We start from the raw sequence: 20,082 nt of genomic DNA on the forward strand, positions 1-20,082 counted from the left end.
GTCCTTGCTTTCATATAACTTTCAAAAGAGAAAGGTGGTCGCTCTCTGCTGAAGAACATTATTGTATTTCTTTGTTTCATAACATCTCAATTCATGTGGAGCAAGAATTGGCTTAGCATTAGTTTGGTACAAGGAGACCTGGAGTAAAGAAGAAAACATAGCAAGCCAACTATATTGAGGAGATATATGTACAATAAAGAATGGCAGTCAGAGAGATTGGTGGAAGCAGATGAGGACTGCTGGAACCTTTGGTGGAATTGAGCATTTTGCTGGAATCCTGGATAGACTGGGCACCAAAAACTAGTAAATTGTGTGAGTTTTTAGAGAACACTTATGTGAAATGAGCAGGACCGGGCAATGGAGGGTGGAACAAAGAACCTGGACCTGGGGATGGTGCTGATTCATGATGGATGGGTGTGTATATCAGGCTTTGATAAGATTTTTGGAAAATTGGTATCTAGTTGATATTCAAATTCTCTGATGCTAGTAAAGGGCCTTTGGGCTGTTACCATTGATCTCTTTCCAACAAAATGACTCAAGGTATTTTGAACTTCTTATTTATTAAATTACAGAGGACTAATGAATTCATTGCATCTGGGTTACCATTTCTTGCCACCCCCATCCCAAATTCTCACCAAGTGACCACCAGCCTGTTAACCATGACCCTCTTTGTACATAGGTGGATCCTTAGAAAACTGACCTGCTATGCCTAAACCCAAGCAAGTAGAAACATCAGTCTGCCCTCAGGGAAAGACTGGCTAATAAAAATGAATTTTGATAATGGAATATTTGTTAATTTACTGCACTGCAGAAGAGGAATCCTCCTGTTATTTTTCATAGAGCAGCCTAAAGTGAAATAAATTTTCTTATCTGATTAACCATAGTTCAGAGTCAGCTCCAAAATTTTGTAAACACATTTGTTGGAACAGCATTGAAATAGTAGTGTTAAGAAGAAACAAAATATACAATCATGCACACAAAAGCAGGTATGGTATTATCTCAGTCAAAACTAAAATTGATGTAATCAAAAGAGAAAAATAGGGAAACTATGTAAGCCATAAGAATCAACATTGTTTTAGATTATTTAAAATAACTAGACAGTATAAGTTTGGAAGATTGCTGTATTATAAGAAACGATGAACTTGTAGATTTAGAAAAATAAGGAAGGAAGGAAGGAAGATGTTAGCTACCCTTAGAAAAACAGAGGACAAGTAGAAATGACAAAGGAGAAGTAGAAATATATATGTATATATATGTTTATAAATATATTTATATATATGTATGATTTTAGATATCTATGTGCCTATGTATTTATATGTTTACTTAATTGTAACCTTCTTGAGGAGAAGGAGAGGAAGGAGAAAAATAAAATAAAAAGTGCACAGCTAAGAGCAAACAAAAACTTACAAGGAAACAAATAAATGATGGATAGCTTTGAACACAATAAGTTGTATGAATTATATATAGATTTTCTTGAAATGAATATTTTATTGCTTTATATTGAATTCTTTTATGTTCTGTAGTGCACATAGCATTTTTTCTTATTTTGTATTTAAGTTTAAAATAAATTTAAGAACTAAAACAAATAGTAGTAGTAGTCACAAAGACAATTCTCTGTATTTGTGGGATTATCACAAGGTAGGTTGCTGTTCCCATTTATATCTTAAACTTTGCTTTACATATTCCATTAATAGATTTTTCTATTTTTTATTATTGATGCTTCGTAATATAGTCTGAATCTGGCAGTGCCAAGTGCTCCTTTTCTTACTTGCTCCAAATGAATTATATTATTACTCTCTCTGATTTTATAAAATATCTTTCCTTTTCTTCCTTCCTTCCTTTCCTTGCCTAGGGTCACATAGCTAGGCAAGTCATTTAACCCTAATGTGTCTGAGGGGCAGCTGAGTGCTGCAGTGGATAGAGCACTGACCTTGGAATCAGGAGAAAAGGAGTTCGAATACAACCTCAGACACTTGACTCTTACCAGCTGTGTGACCCTGGGTAAGTCAAGTCACTTAACCCTAATTACCTTGCATCCAGGGTCATCTCCAGTCATCCTGATTCATATCTAGCCACTGTACCCAAATGACTCTGGAGGAGAAAATGAGGCTGGTGACTTAGCACAGCCCCCCATCACTCCAATATAATTCATGTACTTGTCATGGCATCATTTCCTCTGATGTCATGGTCTTCTTCAAGGATGAAGGACAAACATCATCAAGAGTTTGAGACCAGATTTGAACTGAGGTCATACTGACTCCATAAAATTGGTCTTTGACAATTTGATATAGCACAAAAATCTTTAGATTAATTAATTTAATTAATTAATATTGAATTTTTAATGATAATACAACCAAGTTGTAGCATCGAATCTCTTGTTTATTTTTTCCTGTAAAATTATTTTATAGTCTTATTTTTAAATTCTGCATGGATCTATTTAATTTTCAGATATTTGCTTCAATTTGTTGCTTTCTTTACAGAATTTCCCTTATCCTTTTTCTGTAAGAAAGGGAAAGGTTGATAATTTTGTAGATTTATCTTTTATATTATTTGTATGCCAGCAATTTTAGTTATTTCATTTTTCTCATTTATCCATCTGAGTTCTCTAGCTGTACTCCATGCAGACTAAGACAGTTTGACTTGTCCTTGTCATTGTACTTTGGTGTAGGAGAAACAGTACTTGGAGTAAGATGACCTAGTTTTAAATTTCACCTCTTTCATTTGATTCCTGTGTGATCTTGAGGTAGCTGGGTAGGAAAGGAGATAGAAAGTTGGACCAAGAAAAGGGAAAAAAAAACAGACTAAAGTTCATATATGGCCTCAGATATCAGCTCTGTGATTCTGGGCAAGTCATTTAAATTCTATCTGCCTCAGTTTGCATAGCTGTAAAATGGTGATAATAATAACATCTATTTTTCATGGTTATTGTTAGTATTAAATGAGACAGTAGTTGTAAAGTGCTTAGCATAGTGTCTGCCACAGAGTAGGTGCTTAATAAACTCTTATTTCCTTCTTCCCTCCCTTCCTCCCTCTCTCCCTCCATTCTTTCCTTCCTTCCTTCCTTCCTTCCTTCCTTCCTTCCTTCCATTATTTATTGAACTATTCTTAGTCTTTGCTTTCCTCTTCTATTAAAATAGAGAGATCAATTAACTCAAAGTTTCCTTCCATCTTTAAGGTTATCATTTTATCTTTGTTGCTTCAATTTATTTTCCTGGGTCTGTTGCTATAGATCACATTTCTAGCTATGTGAATTGAAAATGGAGATAGTGGGCATTCTTGCTTTAGCCCTGTTCTTATTGAGAAGTCTTCCAATAACAATTGCAAATAATACCCACTATTGGTTTTAAATAAATACAATTTATTGTATTAAGGAAAGAGGCTTTAAGTGTGTATTCTCTTTTAAAGCAAAAATCAAAATGAATGCTATATTTATCTATCTATTGATATAATCATCTCATTTTCATCACATCCTATTGGGAAATAGGAACTGAAGCCATGATTTCATTGCTATAGGGAACTATCTGATGAGGAAACTCTCCCCCCCCCCATGAAAGTTGGCATCTTCTCTTCACTCTGTAATCCTAGAAAATTGCGTAAAGCACTGAGACTTGTCCTAGCTCACATAATAATTATGTATCAGAAGCAGAATCTATATTCACATCTTCTTGGTATGGAGGACAGCTCTCTATTCATTATACCACACTGTTTCTCATATAATATTTAGCAAAAGAAGCTTTGGTTAGCAAGAGCATTGGTTCAGTCTCACTTTCTCATTTTCCATGATGAAGTCTGGTCAGAAGGGTATATGTTAAGCTTGAGGAAAACCTATGGGAATCCTCGGTTCTTAAATCAATTAAGTTATTGGATGGTTGCATTTTCTCTTAGTGTGGAAAACTAGTTAATAGTGAAAAACATATTGTTGCTCCCACATCCTGTCAAACTGATTTCATGACTTTGCTTAAAAGGGGAATAGGGAAATAGCAATGGTTTAAAATAATATTTTGGAGGGATTTCTTCACTTTTACCCAGTAATGGTCTTTGAAACTGCTGAAAAAAGAGCAGTTGTTTACCTCGGTATCATCCTTGATTCCTTATTCGCTCTTACTCTACCTCAGTCTTCCATATCCAATTTGCTTCCAAAAACCTGTTGAATCTACCTTTATAACATCTCTCACATATTCCCCCTTCTATCTTCTGACATTACGACTATCCAAGGGCCACTTTTATCAACTTACACTTTTAGCTACTTCAATCAGCTTGTTGATTGGTTTCCATGCTTCAAGTAACTTCTTACTTCTGAACATCTTCCTAAAACTTAGGTTTTACCATGTCTCCTTCTCCTCCCCCCATAAATAAGCTCCAGTGGCTCTCTGTCACCTCGAGGATTAAATACAAAAGCCTTTGACACAAAATTGTTCAAAACTTGTACCCTTCTTTTCTTATTTTTCTTACACTTTGCACACCTCCATATATTTTGTGATCTAGTGACAATGACCACCTTTTCTCTCCATGACTTATCTCTATATGTTGTCACTGTCTCCCATGCAAGGAATTTTCTGCCTCTTTATCACCACTACCTACTGACTTCCTTGAAGTTCTAACTAAAAAGTCCACTTTCTAGAAGAAGCCTCTTCAGATATCCCTTAATTATTTTTTTTTGGTTTTTGCAAGGCAATGGGGTTAAATGACTTGCCCAAGGTCACACAGCTAGGTAGTTATTAAGTGTCTGAGGCCATATTTGAACTCAGGTCCTCCTGACTTTAGGGCCAGTACTCTATCCACTGTGCCACCTAACTGCCCTGATCTCCCTTAATTCTAATGCTTTCCTTCTGTTCATTTTCTCCAATTTTTCCTGTACATAATTTGTTGTATTTTGCTGGGTTTAGGTTGTCTTTCCCCATAGATTACATGGGAACAGAAACTATGTTTTTGCCTTTCTTTTATCACACGTACCCAGCACAAAGTAGGTGTTCAAAAAATATTTGTTGTCTTGACACTATCTTGACACTTTCTTTTTCACTGATTTAAATATATGACAAATACTGGTATTATTGTCACCTATATTAGAGTCCCTATTGCAAATTTAAAATAAAATTCAGTAATATAAGTCAAGATCATTAAATCAAGTTAAGTTTCAGTTGAGAAAATAGTTGCTTATTCAAATTATTTTTCAAATTGATTATATTTAGAATGACAGTAGATTGCCAAGGACTGGTTGAATGAGAGACAGGCAGTGTGTCTATTATTATCTTTAATTTGGTTATTTATACAATTTGTTATGTTTATGATTTTTTCTAATATTTAACTTTGTTTATGTTCTTAAGTGAAGCCCTAGGCTATGGTCACACACTCTTGCTTTCCAACATGCCTTGTTTCACCCACTCACATCAGCCACCATATGGCTACAACTCAAACTTTCTGAGGTCATGGTCATTGATCTGACCTGACACCTAGAAAGAGCACTACAAGATTAGATAAGCTATGAAACACTGATTAGAGGTCATAATTGAAGGGAAAATATGATCAAATATCTACATCTGGAAAGAACTTTAGAACTCATTTAGTGCAATCCCTTCATTTTTCTTCATTTTTTGTTGCTGTTTTTATTGTACAAAGTGAAGCTTTATGTTTTAAGAGTATTTATTTTAAGCACCATAGTTTTGAACTCTTCTTTCTAATCCATTCTGAAATTTTCTATATTTTATTTAGTTCATACCATTCACAATCAGAATTGTGATTTTTTAAAAAATTCAATTTTATTTCATTTCTCCCTCAATCTGCTCTCCTATCCACTGAGAAGGCAAAAAATAAAAAAATTAATTACATAAATGAAGTCCTGTGAAACAAATTTAACAATAGCCAAAGAAGAAAGAAAAAAAAAAGATAGAGGAAAATAAGCTTCAATCTGTACTCTAAATCCATCAGTCCTCTGTGCATAAATTCATATAAATCCCCCAGATCTTTCTGAACCCATCCCCTGCATCATTTATCATGTTTTTTACTGTTTATTTAAATTTTTATTTTTAAAATTTAATATATTTTCTTCAATTACATGTAAACAATTTTTAGTATTCATTTTAAAAAATATTTTGAATTTCAAATTCTCTCCCTCCTTTTCTCTCCCCCCCCAACTAAGAATGTAGGCAATTTAATATGTTTTAAACTCTGCATCATTTCCTACAGCTTAATATTATTCCATCACCTTCAAATGACTTGTTTAGCTATTCCCCAATTGGTGAGCAGTCCATCATTTTTAAATTATTTGCCAGCATAAAATAGACAAAAATATTTTTATATGTTTAGGTGCTTTTTCTTTGTTATCTTTGGGATTTGGGTTGTGGTTGTGATTTTAATTGATCTGCTCTTTGGTGCTCACTCACTTAATCATTTTTGCTTCATAATTTCTCATTTTATTCATGTCTTTCAGATTCTTAAATTATCTCTCCTTGATCAATTTTCCACGAGTCATTTTTCATTTTCTTCGAAATTTTTAGTCTTTTGACTTTATGTTTTTGTTCCTTGATGCCTCATGGAGTCATTAGAACTTGAAAAGTACAATTTTATTTTCTTCGAATTTTTTTTTTACTGATTTGCCCAAGCTGTTAATTCTTTTTTTCCATATTTTTTTTATGGTTTTTCTCATTTTTTCCCCTATGATTACCTCTTTATAATCTCTTTAATCTTCTAAAAATTTTCTTTTGTACATCTGTCTAAATCCATTTTATTTGGAGCTTTGCTTTATAATGTTTTCAGGTTACCATGTTCTCAGTTTATCTTGAACTTTGCTATCAAAAAAAGTTTTCAAAAAAGGAATGTTTTGTTGCTTGCTCATTTTTCTAGTTTATTTCTTGATTTGAACTTTGTGTTTGAGTTGGGTTCTGCTTATCATTGGGGAATGTCTGGCATGAGCTTCTGTCTTTTTGTCCCTCTGTCTTTTTGTCCTTTGTCCCCTCTCACAGGTCAGTCTGACACCCTGCAAATTTTCATTGCATTCCTAATGGAATCTAGGAAAAGCCCTCCTAGCTCACTGTCCTCCTACTCTATGTCCTACAAATTTTCTGGGTCTGTTGACTTATGTATGGTTGAGTTTCTCTAGATTGCTGTTGGATTTAGTCACAGCTTACTGAGAGGTTCAGAAAATTTGGAGAGACTGAACTACTGTTTCTACTTAGGGTTTTTGTTCCCTGATCTGGCTTATTCCACTGTAGGCTTATGTGAGGGATTAAAAGTCAGAACTGACTTTTCATTTAATTCTTGGTCTCAGAGTCACATAGTTATGGCCCTGGAACATTTTCCTTGTTCCTTACACAGGTAGGATGCCTACATCATCATGGTTGAGACGACTACTCCTGGTCATGGAACTATAACCTGAACCTGGGTAATAGACATCAGAGTTACTGAAAGGCATGCCTTCCTATAACTAGTACTAGAATAGGAGTCTTCTGGCATCTTTTTCTGTGCAGGTGTTCAGTCCTCTTACCATCCTTGGGCTCTAGGCTGCTATCCAATACTGTTGCTATCACAGCCAGGTGCTATTTCTACATTTTGTCATGTTATGGTCCTGATCACCTTTATCACATTATCTGCAGATCTGTGTTAATATTTCTAAGCTGCCTTGGGCTGGAAAAAAATTATCACTATGATTTTACTTAGCTTTTCCCATCAGAATTTGTCCTGGAGTGTTTTCTAGGTGGTTGTGGAAGGGATATAATGGGTGATCAAGGAAAAAAAAGACTGACTTTTATTCTACTATCTTGACTCCACAGCAGTACCCCCTGACTCATTTTCCAAAATGGGGAAATTTAGCCAAGAGAGACTCAATGATATGCCTGAGGCCATATGAGTAATTCACATCAAAGCCTGGATTTGAATTCATCCAAATTTGGTGCTTCTTCCACTTCACCAATCTGCCTTTTGATAAGTGAGAAAGGACTCATAGACAGAATGGGGGGGTAGTATTTTGGTTCTGGTGGGATATTTAAATCTCATCAACCCCTCTTTCTTTGCTTTATAGTTAAAAATATCTCCTGACTCTTTAAGGGTTCATTTTTTCACTCTTCTACTTATGATATCATTGATTTAGATCTGGAAACTACTTTAGAGTTTACTTTTTCCTATGTTTTCATTTTATAAAGTCAGAAGGAGTAAAAATAATTTTTCTAAGATCATACAATGACCAAGTTGAACACTGGGATTTGAACTTAGGTGCTTTGACTCTAGAGGTAAGGCTTTTATCTCAGTGCTCCAAAGCCTTACCCTTTCTCTACATTCTGTCTCAAATTATCTTCTGCCAAAAAGTCTTCTATAGTTTTGCAAGAAGAAAACTGTTAAGTTAGTGTTATCTTTGGTAAAATTTTACCTTTTTAAGTGACAATGATATTGTCATGATTGCTTTTCCTTATAATAATACATTTATACTTTTTAAGATTAGAAACTGAATAGCAGACTATTTTGTTAGAAACAGATTAATATCACAAAATGCCCTTTATGATCATGGGAGTAGAGTCTTTGGGGATTTACTGGAAGATATTTTATATAAGAAAAAAAGTACCAAATACTCAGTAGGAAATATAGAAGCAAAGTTTCAAGACAACTTCTGTTGGATTTTGCCATAAATTGACATATGAATAGAAAGTTAAATGTAGACATGTTATAAGGGTCTCTAGAAATACTTTATAGCAATTTGGTTAGTTTTAATTGATTCATTCCATTAGGGTCAAATCAGTTAAGTATATATTAAGAGCCCATTATATACAAGGCTGCTAGGTGGTGCAAATGAATAGAGCTATGAGTCTATAAGTAAGGAAGACTCATTTTTTTTTTTTAGTTCAAATCTCATCTCAGATACATACTAACTATATGACCCTGGGCAAGTCACTTAACCCTGCTTGCCTTAGTTTCCTCATTTGTAAAATGAGTTGGAGAAGGAAATGCCAAAGAAAACCCCAAATGGAGTCATAAAAAGTCAAGCATGATTGGAAATGACAAAAAAACCTAAAGCAAGATGCTGGAGATATAAAGGCAAAACAAGTATTCTCTTCCCTCAAGAAGCTTACATTCTATCAGAAGAAACAACGTAAGTTTGTACAAAACACATACAAATAAAAACAAGATAATTTGCTGGGTAGAAGTACTAACAGTTATGGGAATCAAGTAAGCTTATATGCTAAAGCTGAGATTTGAGCTGAATCCTGAAAGAAAATAGCAATTTTATGAAGTGGGGTTGAGAAGGGAGTGCATTCCAAAGACGGGGACAGAAAGTACAAAAGGCATGGAGACAAGAGAAAATTCAGATGAGAGGAAAGAAGGGACCAAACTCAGGGTGTTGGCTGTTTAAATTGAAAAGATACTTAAATGAGAATTGTGGTAGATAGAAATGATAAGATTTGGTAACTGATTGGATGTGTGGGCTGAGTGTGTGAACACAACAGAACAACTGAGCAATTTCCAACCTAGGTAAATGGAAAGATAGTGGAGCTCCTGTAGGGTAAGCCAGGGAGGTTATGTGAAGGAGATCTATAATCAACAGTCAGCCAATTGTAAGGAAAAGGCATTACTACCCCCAAATAAACACCATCATGAGCAGTTGTAGACTTGTTTGGCTAACTGACCCATTTAGGAAGTGATCTGTTTGCACAGGATTTGCAATACTGGTCCATTAATCTCATCTCAACCTGCATCCTCTCCTCCACGTAATCTCTACCTACTAAACTGGAATCACTTACCTTGGGAGTTTCTCCTTGTCTTTCAAATCTTGTCTATTTTGCTGCCTTGGCTTTATAATGGAATTTATCTCCAAATAAAGAAAAGCCCTTGTTTATTGTATTATGAGCAGGAGTTTAACTCTAAATGAGTAGATCACTATGGGGAAGGACAAAGGGGAATTCTCTTTCTTTATCTCCCTCTGCCTCTTTCTTTCTTTTTTTCTTTCTCCTATCTCTCCTTTCTCTCCTCTCTCATTTCTCCCCTTCTCTTTTTTTCTATTCCTCTCCTCTCCCTTCTCTTTCTCTTCTCTTTCCCTCCTTTTTCTCTGTCATCACATGCACAATAAATATGTGTATAATGTCCCCTTTGAATTGTGTTTTTTATGTTGAAATAGAGCATTATTTAAATAATGAGTCACAATAACACATGTTCTGTCCTCTGTTTCTTTTATCAGAAGTTAAGAAGAAAGCTAAGTTTATCACTCCAGTGCCAGGCGGTGTGGGGCCCATGACTGTGGCAATGCTTCTGAGGAATACCCTTCTGGCAGCCAAGAAGATCATTTACTAGACAACTTTTGGTACATGGCACCAAAATAAGACTGATGTCATGTGGCTTATTTATCAGCCAAGAGTTAAAAACTTTATATTTTACTACAAAGCTATTTATTTCTACATTATATTTATTTTCATGTCTGTAATGGTTTTGAATTGGGCAGCTCACAAAATCTTATGCCTTCTCTGCTAATAGATTATTCCTTTAATTTTAGTTTAATTTAAAAAAAAGCAGTGACTGCTTCTTGACTTTTGAATAACACTGGTTTATTAAAAAGATGAAGCTAGAAGTTGCTGAAATAATAAAGGACTTACAGTCAGGGGACAGGTTTCTGAGAATATTTCCACCCATGTCCTTAAAGGAATCTTGATGATTTCACCACATGCATGGATGTCAGGCAGAGTTTTGCTCTCCTGGATCAGATGCTTTCTTTTATAGCCAACTGTCAACACAGTAGGATCTTGTTTTCAGTCTCTTGTGCAACTATGAAGATCTGGGCTCCAATGGAATATCATTTATGAAAGCCTGACTGTTTCCTTCTCATGTCTTCATCAGAGATGCTGTCAAAATGTGTGTAGCTAATTAAAGATTTTGTAGAAATGGAAAAGGGAAATGTGATTCAATTATTATGAATATTTCTTGGTCACTATTTTTTGGAAGGAGAACAATAATTATTTCCCATCTAGCATTTGATATCATTCTGCGTTTCAAAAATTGTGGGAATTGATCCCTCCACACCTTCAAAATTGTAGCTGCGGTAGCTCAGGTTTCTTTGTTCTGTTATCTCCTGCCTCTTTTCTCCTCTCCTACACTTCCCCAAACATGGAATAGGGTGTCTCCATGGGTAATTAGTTCCTCCTTACTGGAGGTCTTTAAATAAAAGAATGATGATGTTTATATCATCAACCATAATCTTATAGGTCATCTAGTTCAACTTACTTCTCTACATGAGGAAGCAAAGATGCCAAGAAGTGGGAATAAGGGTAAAATAAGCATTTATTAAACACCACTGTGTGCCAAGAATATTAGAAATATTATCTCATCTCAACAAACCTGGGAGATAGAAGCTATTATTAAAACTGTTTTGCATTTGGGGTAGCTAAAGCAGGCAGAGTTGTTACTTGCCTGGTGTCACGTGACTAGAAAGTTTTTAAGGCTGAATTTGAACTCTGTTTCTTAACTCCAAGTTCTATGTTCTTACTGCCACTTCATAAAACATTATTTTGATGTTATTGGACCCTTCCTAAGGTTTCTGCTGCAAGGCGGTCATTCATCAACTCTTGAGACATTCTGATTATATTTATGCCTGTTTCTCAAATGCATATTGCTGGCCATCATGGTATTTTACCTAACTTCTGACAAAAACCTAGAAAGGACTTAGAAGAAATCCACTGTGATTTGTATCTACCCCCCTGGCTGGGGATATACAGAAGTTAAAAGAGGATAGCCCATGAGGAACTTCTCTTTTCCTCTACACAGGCAAGATGGATTCTCACATCTCTATTAACTGATTTGATCCAGGCTTTAAAGTATGGATGGGATTTGGATAATCTCAGAGGAAGAGCAGGAGAACATTCCAGGGGGTGTGGGGGGAAGGAGACAAGAACGAACTTGACATGTTTGTAGGACAGTGAGAAAACCAGTCTAACTGACTGGATTGGAGGATGTATAGGCATTATTGGGAAATAAGGTTGGATGGGTAGGGTGGAGTTGGATTACAGAGGGCCTTGGAAGCCAGATGGTTTCAACTTTAATCCATTGACAACCTAAGGAGCCATTCACTGTATGTATTGAGCAGAATAATGATATGATTAAAATGATGTTCAGGAGAACTAAGAAGAATGCATTTACAAGATGGATTAGAACAAATGAAAGTAGAGGCAGGGAGGCCAGTTAGGAGGCTGCTAAAATCTGGACTTGAGGTAGTGGTAGTGCTCCTATAAATAGAATCAATAAAAGCATAAAAGGAAAAACTGCATTACAATCACATTATTAAAAAGAGTGAATTAATACTTCCTTTGACAAGAAATTTTACCCCTCTCTACCTGTTCCATATCTGAAAAAGTAGGGAATTAAATTATCCCTAATATCTCTCTTAATACTAAATATCCCTAATATCTCTCAATTATACAAGAATTCAGTTTGTGAATGTATTATCTGAGGGAATGGCAAAATCACTGGGAAGTCAGGGAGGAAGGCAGTTATGTGGTCCAGTAGTTAGAATGCCAGACCTAGAGTCAGAAAGACTTATCTTTCTGATTTCAAATCTTGCTTTAACCATTTACCCAGGTTGTGTGACCCTAGGCAAGTCAGCTTACCCCGTTTGCTTCAGTTTCCTCATCTGTAAAATGAGCTGGAGAAGGAAATGACAAACCCCTCCAAGAAAACTCTGATTGAGCACATGATGAGATGTAAGTGGATGAGAGGCCAAGTGTAGAAATGGTAGGTCTAAGAGTATTAAGTGGGTCTGTCTGTGCATGTTTCATATCCACAAGGTTATTGCTTCCAAGTATAAGAGTTGATGCTTTTGCTGATGGTATTAGTATTGCAAAAGTTTAGAATTGACTTGAATTAATTCTTATATCAACCTGGGCAAGTCACTTAACCATTGTCTGCCTTAGTTTCCTCAACTGTGAAGTGGGGATGATAACAATAACTACCTTGCAGAGTTTTCTCCACCTTCCCCTTCAAATAGCTTCCCCCTCTCACATTTCATATGTGCTACCTCTTTTTTTAAGAATTACGCTGGAGTCTATGGTACTTTGGTGACTTCAACTGACCAACACAGATGGTGCAAATCAGGAGCCAGCCCAAATGCCATTCCTAGTGCAGTCAAAATGCACATTGGCCTATGTAACCCAGGTTGGCATTCCGAGCCCTTCATACACCCCAGCTTATTTGCCTTAGTTTATCCATCATAATTCCTCCCCTGGGGACTTTCTCAAGCAACTGACTGGTGGTACCCCCATCTGTGTCCTCTACTTTTCCTCATCCACTTGACAGTATTTGCTATGAACATCAATTGGCTAACACAGTGAAATATTACAGAAAGATTAAAAATTGATGAACATGGCTAAAAAGATGATCTTTGAGAGAGTAATTTCACCAGAATAGTGGGGGAGGAATGGGGGGAGAAAGTTATATTTCAGAGCATTAATGACAAAATGGAGACATTTGGTGTTTGGAGTCTGTTAGCAAAAAAAAATTATTTGTATCTATAAGCATCAACTTAGTGAGCAAAAGGATTTTTTAAAGGCACTGATTTAAAATTTCTTGTATAGACATTCTTTTAAAGAAAATTTTAAAGAAGTTGATTTATTAAATCAATAAACATATACTTAAAGAAATGATTCACACATTTTTGATTAAATAAGTTAAATCCTTACTCTTTGTTATTCCATGAAAAGTGAGAGGACATGATTCTGTTATTAAGGAGATTACAGACCATTTGAGGGACAGACAGAAAAAATAGAGAATAATTAAATGTAAGGACTTTAGGAATAAGGAATTCAGAGTAATGAAAAAATAGAAAGCAAAACTGAGGGCCACTTATAAAGAGGGAACATAAAAAATATCAACAAGGAAAAGGATGAGTAATTTGGGAAGCAAGAAAAATCAATGAAACTAAGGTGAGACAGTCAAGGCATCAGAATATCCCAAGTTGCTAACCATCAGATGGAGAAGTCAGCAAAACTGATACCAGATAGTTCTACACCCTGTCTACATCATTCCTCTCCAGGGGCTATCATTCCCAGAAAGGATCACAGTTGCCCTGGTTTGCGCCGCTGTCATACCATCGCTTGTTGATGTGCATCTTATTTTGTATTAGGCATTATCATCATGGCAGCTAGGTGACACAGGGGAGAGAGCACTGCAGTCAGGAGGATGGAAGTTCAAATCCAGCCTCCAACCCTTGACATTTATTAGTTCTGTTACTTAACCTTGAGCAACTCACTTAACCCTGATTGCCTCCATGTCCAGGGTCATCTCCAGTTGTCTTGGCTCATATCTGACCACTGGACCCGATGGCTCTGAGAAAGTGAAGCTGGTGACTTTAATATAACACCCCCTCACTCAAATCCAATTCAAGTGCTTGTCATGGCATCACCTCCCTGATGTTATGGTCTTCTTCAAGAACAAAGGACAAACAACATCATTATCATCACAAAGTTTGCCTTAAGATGCCAAAATTGCTAATTATGACTCTCAGCTACCATGGGAAATGATTAGATCTAGGGTCATGATGTCAATCAATCAATAAATAAATATTAATCAATTATCTACTATGTACTAAGCATTGTACTGAGAAAGGAAGGAACTTTGGCCTGAAAGACTGATCTAGCTATCTTAGGTCTTTTTCTATTTTGTATCTCTTGAATCCTGTTAGGTAGAAGATTATAATAATAAAAACTCACATTTCTAAAGTTCACAAAACATTTCTTGCACAACAGATATGCAAGATGTACAGTAAATTAACATCATATTCATTTTATAGATGAAGAAATTGAATACTAGAAACTTGTGACTTACCTAAAGTCTAACAATTTCAAAGTATCAGATCTGAGTTTTTTCTTCTCATTTTTGAACATTTTATTTTTTTCCAATTGCAAACAAATGTAGTTTTTAACATTTATCTTTTTGTAAACTGTTGGGTTCACATTTTTCCACCACCCTTTCTTCCTTCCCTCCTCTCCATGACAGTGGGTAATCTCGCATAAGTTATATATGTACAATCATATTTAAGATATTTCAATAATAGTCATGTTGTGAAGGAAGAAGCAGAACTAAAGGGGGAAAGTCTATGAGATAGAAAAACAAATATAAAACAAATTTTAAAAGATGAAAATAGGATGCTTTGGTCTGCATTCAGACTCCTTCAGGTCTTTCTCTGGCTATGGATGACTTTTTCCATAATAGATCATTTAGAATTGTCCTTGGTCACTGAACTGAGAGGATCTAAGTCCATCAAGGTTGATTCAGATCTGAGATTTGAACCTAGGTCTCTTTGAATATAATATATGATGGCTTATTAGTCAATAAAAGCCTTGTTTCTTGTGTAGTAGGAGCACCTAGATGATCCAGTGGATAGAACACTGGACTTGGAAAAAGGAAAATTATGGCAGAAGAGAAAACTTCACAAGTCCAAATCCAACCTCAGATACTTACTAGCTGTGTGATCCTGGGTAAGTCACTTAACCCCATTTGCCTGAATTCCTTATCTATAAAATGAGCTGGAGAAGAAAATGGCTAACCTTTCCAATATCTTTGCCAAGAAAATCCCCAAATGGGATTACAGAAAGTCAAACATGACTGAAGAACAGCAACCTTGTTCAGTGTCAGAAAGTATTTATTAAACATCCATTAGGGATGCAAGGTTTTAGGTGTCAGTCGTGGGGATTAAAAATAAAAGCAAAAGACAACTTTAGCTTAAGGGGCTCCCAGTTCCATATAGGAAGCAAGTTGTAAAACTAGATGTATATAGTAAAATATATAGTAAAATTATATACAAAGAAACACTTGTATGGATAAAATATAGTGATAAATGGATGGATGGGTAGATGGAGGAATGGAACCAGACAGCCAGATAGGTAGATAGGTGGGTAGATAGATAATAGAGTTAGAGAGATGGATAAATACATTTTGGATCAGAGGTGATTTCAGATGGACATCCATAGCAGTTTGGGGTGGGGGAGAATTAAAGCCACTTCCAAAAAGTAGGATTTGAGTAGAGCTTTCAGGAAATGAGGAAGCAAAGGTGAAGAGAAAAGACATTCTAGGCATGAAGGATAGCAATTGAAGAGGTGGTAGTGGGGAGATGAGATGGAGTACTATATATGAGAAGCAAGAGGAATGCCAGTATTACTGGACCATGGAGTATGTGAAGTGAAGTGTAGGAAGAATGGAAAGATATGTAGGATTCAGATTGCGATAGACTTTACTATAGTCACCTCTTTTTTTTTTTTAGTTTTTTTGCAAGGCAAATGGGGTTAAGTGACTTGTCCAAAGCCACACAGCCAGGTAATTATTAAGTGTCTGAGGCCGGATTTGAACTCAGGTACTCCTGACTCCAGGGTTGGTACTCTATCCACTGCACCACCTAGATGCCCTTTTCTCACCTTTTAAATCTTTTTTTTAATTACATGTAAAAACACTTTTTTTAGCAATTACTTTTTTAAAATTTTGAGTTCCAATTTTTTTTCTCTTTCTCCTCCCCCTCCTTGGGAAGGCAAGTAATTTGATATAGATTATACCTGTGAAATCACATAAAATATTTCCATATTAGCCATGTTATGAAAGAAAACAGCCCCCCCCCACCAAATAGAACAAAAATAATATGTTTTGGTTCTGCATTCAGATTCCGTCAGTTCTTTCTCTGGAGGTGGACAGTATTTTTCATCGGGAGCTTCATGAAATTGTCTTGTGGTATTGTTGAGATTAGCTCATTCATTCATAGTTGATCATCACAAAATACTGCTCTTACTATATACAATGTTCTCCTGGTTCTGTTCACTTCACTTTGTATCAGTTAGTATGTATTTCCATGATTTCTGAAACTATCATCATTTCTTATAGCACAAATAGCACTCCAATACAATCATCTATCATAAATTGGTCAGTCATTCCCCAATTGATGGGCATACTCTCAATTTCCAATTCTTTGACACCACAAAAAAGCACTAAAAATATTTTTGTACATCCTCCTTCTTTGATCTCTTTGAGCTATAGATCTAGTGATGGTATTACTGGATCAAAGGGTATGCAGAGTTTAATAGCCTTTAGGGCATAATTCCAAATGACTCTTCTAAATAGTTTGATCAACTTCCCAAATCTACCAAGAATGCTTTAGTGTCCTCATTTTGCCACATCTCCTCCAATATTTATTATTTTTCCCTTTTCTGTTATTTAGTCAATCTGATAGAAGTCAGGTGGCTCCTCAGAAGTGTTTTAATTTGCATTTCTCTAATCACTTCATAATATGCTTAACCAGAGAATTTCATATTTGATCCTAGAGGTAATAGGGAGTCAACAGAGTTTGTTGAGCAGAAGGATAACATAGTCAGACCTTTAAGAAGGTCAATTTTGTCCCATGAGTGGAGATAGACTAGAATAAGGAGGGACTTGAGGTCGAGATAACAACTAGCAGACCAGGAGAGAGGTGGTGAGCTCTTCTTCACCTTTAAGCTGGTATACACAGCAGAGACTATAAAATGATTGTGGTGGAAGAAAATAACATGGGTTTTACACCGAAAAGTATTTCATTGATAATGACCAAATTGGCCATTTGGGATGTTACTTCCATAGACACAACTGATATGGTATTTGTGACAGTCATTATGAATTAAGGTGTCCAAAGAGGCAATTATTGGGAACTAGAATCTAATCTTTGCCATCTGATGATGTTGGCCAAGAAGGGAGATTGTCAATTTGGTTGATGACTCATTTACCAATACAGACATTTGCTTTTTAAAAATTCATTTATTTATTTTCATCCATCTGTACATGCATATTTCCAAGTTACAAAATTTCCCTTCACCCTCCCTTTCCACCCCCCTCAGCAGGTTAGCATTTTACGCGCTTATTTTGTTAAACATATTTACAAATTAGTAATTTTTGGCATGAGGAATTAGGATTAAGGGAAAGAGATGCATGAGATAATTTTTATAAAGTGTTAATCAAATTTGGAAGAGTCAGTTTTTTTCCCTATGTGTTTTTTTTCTTCCTCTGGTTGGGGATAATATTGTCCATAACCAGTCAAATACAGTGGACTTAGCTCTCTGGGCTTTTGAGAGGAGTTGCTTCCATCAAGGTTGTTTATATCATAATGTTGTTGGTGTGTACATTGTTCTCTTGGCTCTACTCCCTTTGCTCAGCATCAGATCCTGTTAAGTCATTCCAATCTTTTCTAGAGTCTGACCATTTATGATTTCTTATAGAACAATAGTATTCCATGGTAGTCATGTACCATAACTTATTTAGCCATTCCCTAATTGATGGACATCCCTTCAATTTCCAATTCTTTGACACTACAAAAAGAGATGTTATAAATATTTTAGAACATGTAGGACATTTACTAATATACGGTGACAGTGATTGCCAGCTTTTACAGAATAAAAGAAAGAATATGAATGGCACCAATGTCTCCAGACATAGTCTATAAATAATCTGTCCTCATTTGAGGACAAGTTCCACCTGAAGCACCAAAAAATATATTGTAGAAATTCAGTTAATAGTGACTGTGATCATCACCAGTCATCTTGACTTTTGTCTTGCCAATAGACTCCAATGACTCTGGAAGAGATGATGATGACTTTGTACAATTCTGTCTTAGTTAAATCCAATTTACTTGCAAGTCAAGACCTTACCATCATGATATCATTGGCCCTTTTCAAGAATGAAGAATGAACAACATCAATAGCAGCAACAACAAGAAGAAATATTTGTTTTAGAGAATAAATGAATGAGGAACAGTTTGTCCCTATGATGTGGTTTTCTTTTTCTAAATTCAAGATAGGACTAATCAAGAAATCTCCCATGGAATAAGTGTTACTCTCATATCAGAAGGCCATCCTTAAAATCTTGTCAAATCTGATGAATAACTTTTGGTAAGTCACTTTACTTCTCTGGTATTCAATTTTCTTATTGATAAAATCAAGATATTAAACTAAATAGTCTTGAAAGTCTCTTCTTGCTTTAAATATTTGAATGTATATCCAATATGCTATTTTAAAGATATCAGTTAAAATTTATTTGTTTGTTTGTTTGTTTGTTTATTGATAGGTTTTTGCAAGGCAAATGGGGTTAAGTGGCTTGCCCAAGCCCACACAGCTAGGTAATTATTAAGTGTCTGAGACCAGATTTGAACTCAGGTATTCCTGACTTCAGGGCTGCTTCTCTATCCAGAGAACACAATGGAAAGGAAGAAGAGAACAAAATTGTGTTCTCTGTGCCACCTAGCCATGCCTAAAATTTATTTTTATAAGAAGAAACATTCTAATGAAAAGTCTATGCATTAGATGAAGTAAAGAAAAATCTAGATAGAACTCTTCACCTAATTTTTCCCTGTTTTACTCTACTTATGTCTTACCATTCACTTTTTCAAGCAATCTTCTATAACTATCATAAAATTCTCTTCCCATCAGAACTCTCAACAGCCAGAGAGATAAATTTTTTAAAAAATCAATAGAACAGCACTGATCAGGGACTTTGAAACAAAACTTCCTACCATAAGAACACTATGTAAAGAGCAAGGTCTCAGACAGCAAACCCAAACAGGAGCCAAGTACACAATTCCTTCTGACTGTCATCTCTTGCTGATCAAGATGAAGCAAATAAGTTGATGGTAAAATGGGAGTTCAGTGTGGTCCCCCAGATCATGGAACTTTTAGCATCCCAGATCCCATGCCTATTTGCCCCTGATATTTAAAAGAAAGAGAGCACATAGATGACCCCCTCCATCATTTTTTCAGAACCTTTGTTGGGGATAGCTCCAAGGAAATGGTACTTAATAGTCAGGACTAAAGCGCTTAGTAATTTTCTATTATTTGATTCTCACAACCACCCTCTGAGGTAGATGCTATTAATAAACCCATATTATCATTGAGAAAGTTGAAGTAAAAAAAAAAGAAGGAAGCAAAGGTTTAGAGACTTGCTCAATGGCACAAACTAGTGTCTGAGACTAAATTTGAACTCAAATCTAGGTTCAACTCTCTGATCATTATGTAACCTATCTCCTATGTTTCCTATATATGTTCTTATTTCTGTGATTAAGTTGCAGAGTCCTTAAGAAAAATATTCTTTCTTTTATTATTGGTTCTCACTCCCTCA

General features: G+C 35.6%; 1 protein-coding gene across 1 annotated transcript in view; it reads left to right on the plus strand.

Annotated features, from left to right (window-relative positions):
* The window catches only part of MTHFD2L (methylenetetrahydrofolate dehydrogenase (NADP+ dependent) 2 like), a 134,827-nt gene extending 121,317 nt beyond the window's left edge, over nt 1-13,510 (plus strand). Inside the window, exon 8 of the mRNA XM_074228451.1 lies at nt 10,160-13,510. Coding sequence (XP_074084552.1) covers nt 10,160-10,272 — 113 coding nt within the window. The 3' untranslated portion in view covers nt 10,273-13,510. The remainder of the gene's footprint in view (nt 1-10,159) is intronic.
* Nucleotides 13,511-20,082: the final 6,572 nt, after the last annotated feature.

The sequence above is a fragment of the Macrotis lagotis genome, chromosome 3, assembly GCF_037893015.1.
Source record: "Macrotis lagotis isolate mMagLag1 chromosome 3, bilby.v1.9.chrom.fasta, whole genome shotgun sequence".
In the NCBI taxonomy this organism is placed as follows: domain Eukaryota; kingdom Metazoa; phylum Chordata; class Mammalia; order Peramelemorphia; family Peramelidae; genus Macrotis; species Macrotis lagotis.